Source organism: Manihot esculenta, chromosome 10, assembly GCF_001659605.2.
Source record: "Manihot esculenta cultivar AM560-2 chromosome 10, M.esculenta_v8, whole genome shotgun sequence".
In the NCBI taxonomy this organism is placed as follows: domain Eukaryota; kingdom Viridiplantae; phylum Streptophyta; class Magnoliopsida; order Malpighiales; family Euphorbiaceae; genus Manihot; species Manihot esculenta.
In genome coordinates this window covers 3,904,450-3,909,779 of record NC_035170.2, presented here as the reverse complement: position 1 = coordinate 3,909,779, position 5,330 = coordinate 3,904,450, and the positions used below count along the sequence as shown (strand labels likewise).

Below are 5,330 nucleotides of genomic sequence, written 5' to 3'. Positions count from 1 at the left end.
TGATCTGATTTGCATCATTCATATTCCTCATGAACACAATAATTATGAAATATTTATTTGATTATAATTACAAATGTATTATTCATATATTATTCTATTCATACAATATATTACTTCACTTGAATTCAATATAATTTTGGATTAAAATATTTTAATTCGAATTTAGAAATTGAATTGCCTTACCTGGCCTGTCACGTCCAGAGGCCTAGCAAGCTCATTTACCTTTGGGTTCAAGAGATAGTTAACTCCATCAAAGAAATTACAGGAAGAACCATTTTTATTTAACTATAATACTTTCATTTGCTTCGACATCCATTTTTTCCCTCTACAATCTTAAGTTAAAAGATGTTCCAGAAGTTAAGAATTCACAAATTACAGGGCATAGATTCGATCAACTTCTGAATTGGAGAAGTCGGAGTGTTGCCATGAGGTTGATCCACTCCTTCGTGCATGCTTCTCCTTTTTCCTCATCGACCGAATCCTCTTCGACTTAACCACATAATATGTCATTGTGCCAAGAACCCCAGCCATAATCACTCCCCCTACCACTGTAACCAAAATAGCAGCCCACTCGTGTTTCCGGCCGACAACTATATATGATGAGGCCATAAATGCAACTGAAGTGCACACAGAAGCCAACCACATTAATTTGTTAATCACCTCTACCACACGTCTCTCTGCTTTTGTCTCACCTCTAACCAGTGTAATTTGAACCACCACAACAGCCAATGAGGTAAAGAGTGCAATAGCATTAAAGATGAAGAAAATTTTGAAAGAAGTATGGCTTACCACCACTGCAATCCCACTCTTATCATCCCCACCTGGTACAGTAAATATGGCTGCAAAGGCCACCGTTGCAAATAGCACAGCCACCACAGTCACCGAGTTGGTAGCATTATTGATCCCTTCACGATGTAGCTTCCTAAGCTCTTTAGAGATATTGTGAACATTCTTGTTGGTCTTTCTGGTTTGTTCAAGTTGGGTGTGAACATCTTTCTTAATTTGTGTAACAGTTTTCCTCAACTCATCCCTTGGTTGGTTGAGTTCATTAGCTCTAACAGCACCATATTTATACAGGCACTCTTTTATTTCTGATGATTCTTCTGAGAGGGTAAGCTCTTCTGCAATATCTAGAGCTGTTTTATGGTCTCTTGTCAGTGCATTCACATTTGTGTCAGGAAGCAGTAACAACTCATTCACTATCTGCAAGGAAAATTTTCAAACCTAAGATATTACTGAATGTTCATTTGGGTTACCTATAAAGGGTAACATTTAAGATATGTTAATATAGGAAGTAAATATTGATAGATGGGTTAGTTGCTTAATCTTAGGATTGTATAATCATAGGCTGATACAATCATAGGCTTGATTTTCCTTCTTGTTTAGATACCGTCTTTCATGTATAAATAAATTGTAATATCTATTGTGATATACAACAAATATTATCCTTCTACACTGAACTTCTAAAGCTTCAGTAAGATTCATTGCAAATTTAGAACAGGGAGATCTGATAGACCTTGACAATTCCAAGAGAAAACATAAAGTAAGTATTCTAGTTCTAAAAGAAGGAAATGAATATGTCATACCTCCACCCTTTTCTTCCTAGTTGCCACATGTAATGCTGTGTTACCATTTTTGTCTGGAAGCATCACAATAGCAGCATCTGCCCCAAGAAGCAATTTAACTACCTCACAGCTCTGCCCTTTAACAGCCATATGCAAAGCAGTCTGCCCCTTCTTGTCGGTCCTTCGTGCCAACTGTGGATCCTTGCTGAGCAATGCTTTTACAACATCTACATGCCCCTGTCTGGCAGCCAAATGCAATGCATTTTTACCATTGGATCTGGAAATTTCCAATAAGCTACCATCCTTTGACAACAATTCAATGACTACTGCAGTATGCCCCCTTGTAGCTGCAGATACAAGAGGGGTTGCATTTGATGGGCCATATGTTTGGCTCAGGCTTGGGTCATGATCTAGAAGGACTTGGACAATGGCTGTAATAAAAGAATCCTCATAAATTGCTTTCCTAATTTTTATCCAGAACTATTGATAATAGGAACATAAATTCTACAGCTGGTGACATTCATAATTAATATAATATTCACCTTGGCAGGCATTCAAATTTTACTATAATTATAATGGAACAAATTCTGCAACCAAATTGGCTCTAACGCTCTTTGGGATGGTGTGGAAAATGAAAACATACTCTCAAAATGGAAGATGGCAATACCATGGAAAATACCAAAACTACATCCTCATTAGTACACCCTTGAAGTTGGAAAGACACTTATCTGTGTTCCTTATGTTTAAGAATAATACTTCTGTTTTCCATCGGACTTAGAACTGAACCAAAGCCATTATTTTTTATAACAATAATACATTACTCCTGGTAACATGACTAATTGACAATAGGCAATTCCCCTTGCACAATTACTTGAGCATGTATGAATTGCACTTGTCAAGACAAAAGAAGACAAGGAGAACCTTTTCTTAGTTATTAGATAAGTGCCTATGAATCCACAAACTGCTTATCTTATACCATGCTAAAGTTGTTATTTCCTGTTCTTCATAAAGAAACATCCAATTTTTACTATTGATAGTATCACAATGACACAGGAATAATCTCATAGCAGTCAAAGCCTCTACACTGCAGCAAGTAATGAAGTGGAGGCGGGGGGGGGGGGGACACTTAGCAGTATGAATTTCACAGTCCACCAACTCTTATTAACAGTCGTTACATACATAGATTGAATGAAGTTCAGATCCTTACATGGAAGATTTAAAACTTATGATTCTTCCCATTGATTCACTAAAGCATCTAAGCAGTTAACCAGAAAGCAATTGTTCGATAAAAAAACATAACTTTTAGCACAACTACAGTATAAAACACAGTATATACAAACATAAGATGCTATAGTTCACATGTTCCTCCAAAACAGATTTGCTACCTTATTTGCAAATTTAACAACCAAAGAGATCAATCAATTCAAATGAAAAAAAAAAAAAGAGAAAAAAGAGAGAGAGAGAAAAGAAAGCTCAAGAACATTACCATGATGCCCTTGCACAGCAGCAATATGCAATGGATCGAAACCTGACCTATTCTTCCTTGTAATGCACTCTCTACTTGAGTACTTTAACAACTCCTTTACCACCTCAAGATGCCCCTTATCTGCAGCAGTAAACAGTGCAGTTTCTCCCAATTCATTCACCTCATTCACCACTGATGCCCTTATTTCAGCAACCTCTGCATCAAACTCCTCCCCGCTAAAAGTTCTCATCAATTGTGAATCAATATCATTAAGAATCTGCTTTACAGCTGCCACATCACCATGTTGAGCTGCCAAGTGCAGCTCAGTGTCATTGTGTCGCCCAGTTACTTGTTTTACATACTTCTTTTTTCCTGCTTGATCAATCCGTTTTCCAGAGTTGGATAGAACCAGGGCTGGAGCTGATGAAGTTGAGGAAGGTGATGGTGTTGGTGAGGGTTCTGCAAGAGGGTTTTGGTTTTGGTTTTGTTGTGGATATATGAGTCCCTTTTCTAGGTCCCTCTCTCCCCCTACACAATCACCAGGCAAAAAGTTATTCAATTACAGAAGTGACATAAGTAAGAATGCTTTCCCCATTTCTTAGGTCACTTAGATTTGAAGAGATTGATTCTAAATAGAAAATTATAAAATTTTACTATATGACTGAAGATTCTTGTAAATTCTTTGGCTAGAATTGATAGATAATCTAGATTCAAAGTAATTGTAGAAAAAAAAAATTCACTATCCAATTTTTATAGTACCATTTTCCTTCAAACCAAACAGAGGTTGATACAAATTTCCCGATGTAACAAAAAAAGTGAATTGATCTTACAGATTAATAGAAGTAAATTTTGCATCACATACATTAGTTGGAAGGAAAAATCTTCTAGAAAACAGTAGAAGTGAAGTTTCTTAGGTATAATCATTGCCATAATCTAACAGTAGTTGCAGATACTATCATAGATTCACTAACAAGAAAATCGCTTCCAAATTTCTAAACCATTAACAAAAATCGAGTAAACTATGAAAAGCAAGCAAGTAAATCGATTTTGAACAAGAAAAGAAAAAGTGAATACCTTCTTCTACTGGGGAAGCCATCAGTGGTTGAAAATTTAATGGCGGTGAAGAAAGATAAAAGACCTAAGAGGTCAGTAAATGAAAGAAAGAGAAAATTTGAGATGATATATATATATCTATAGAGAGAGAGAGAGAGTTGTGAAATGAGAAGGTACAGAGAAGGTCCTCAGCTCGAGCGAAGAGAGTAGAGAATTTTTTTAATAATTTATTATCTAATCCCTATATTATAATCTCTAGTTGATTATATTATACTAAAAAATATATAAAAATATATTTAATATTTAAAAAAATTATTAATTAATTTTTTCATTAATTATAACTATTTATTATTATAAAAAATTAAAATATCTTCAATATAAAATATTAATTAATAAACATTTTAATAAAATTAAAATTTTTTTTAAAAATATAATAATAAATAATAAAATAATTAAAATTAATAGAGAAATAAAATAATAATTTTTAAAAAAAATCTAAAAAAAATATTTAATATATTTTTTAAAAAATTAAAAGATTAATTAAATTTTTTTTATAATATAAAAATTAAATAATAAATTTACTTCTTCTTTTTCATTAGCCTGCACGACTATTCTTTTTGAAGTGAAGTCACGTTGGCTGTTTCCGTTGTCATTATCGTTGTCAGTTGGCTTTTTGGCTTTGGTCGCGAACGTTAATGGTTGGCTGCTCAACTGCTTCATTTCGGCTTCCAATCAGCTTTCGCATCATAAACTCGAAAGAAATCTTATTTTTACCACTGAAGTGTGAAGTGATTTCTAAATATTTTTTAGAAATTTTATAATATAGTAAAATCTACCATTTAATTTTTATTATTTTAATAAAAATAATTTCATTTTTCAAATTTCATTTTATTAATAAAATAATTATTTTATTAAAATTTACTGTAATAATTTAATTATTTAAATTTTATATTTTACAACAGTTTAATTATTTTAATTTTAATAATGTTTAATAATTTAATCATTATAATTTTAATATTTATAGTTTAATTCTTTAATTTAAATTATTTTTTAATTAATAATTAACTAATATAAAATTAATAAAAATAATTATTCTATCAATAAATTAAAATTGAAAAACTAAATTATTTTCTGTTAAATATATAAAGATTAAATTATGGTTTTTATTAAATTTCAAGAGCTATACTATAAATTATCTTAATTTTTTTTTTAAGAAATCAGATGAACTTATTAATAGTATTTTTAAA

The 5,330-nt window shown here is 32.1% G+C and overlaps 1 protein-coding gene across 1 annotated transcript; it reads right to left on the bottom strand.

The window, feature by feature from the left end:
* Positions 1 to 259: 259 nt before the first annotated feature.
* On the bottom strand, positions 260 to 4,259 carry LOC110624906 (ankyrin repeat-containing protein ITN1). Its single transcript, XM_021770341.2, has 4 exons — positions 4,105 to 4,259; positions 3,052 to 3,558; positions 1,587 to 1,996; positions 260 to 1,203 (listed from the first exon to the last, which is right to left on the bottom strand). The coding sequence occupies exons 1-4, from the start codon at positions 4,124 to 4,126 to the stop codon at positions 373 to 375; spliced, it is 1,770 nt and encodes a 589-aa protein (XP_021626033.1). The 5' UTR covers positions 4,127 to 4,259; the 3' UTR covers positions 260 to 372.
* Positions 4,260 to 5,330: the final 1,071 nt, after the last annotated feature.

Coding starts and splice junctions, on each gene's coding strand:
- LOC110624906 (XM_021770341.2), bottom strand. CDS start 4,126: ATGGCTTCCCCAGTAGAAGAAG. Junction 3,559..4,104: donor GGCTTCCCCAGTAGAAGAAG/GTATTCACTTTT, acceptor GTGATTGTGTAG/GGGGAGAGAGGGACCTAGAA. Junction 1,204..1,586: donor CTAGGAAGAAAAGGGTGGAG/GTATGACATATT, acceptor TTTTCCTTGCAG/ATAGTGAATGAGTTGTTACT.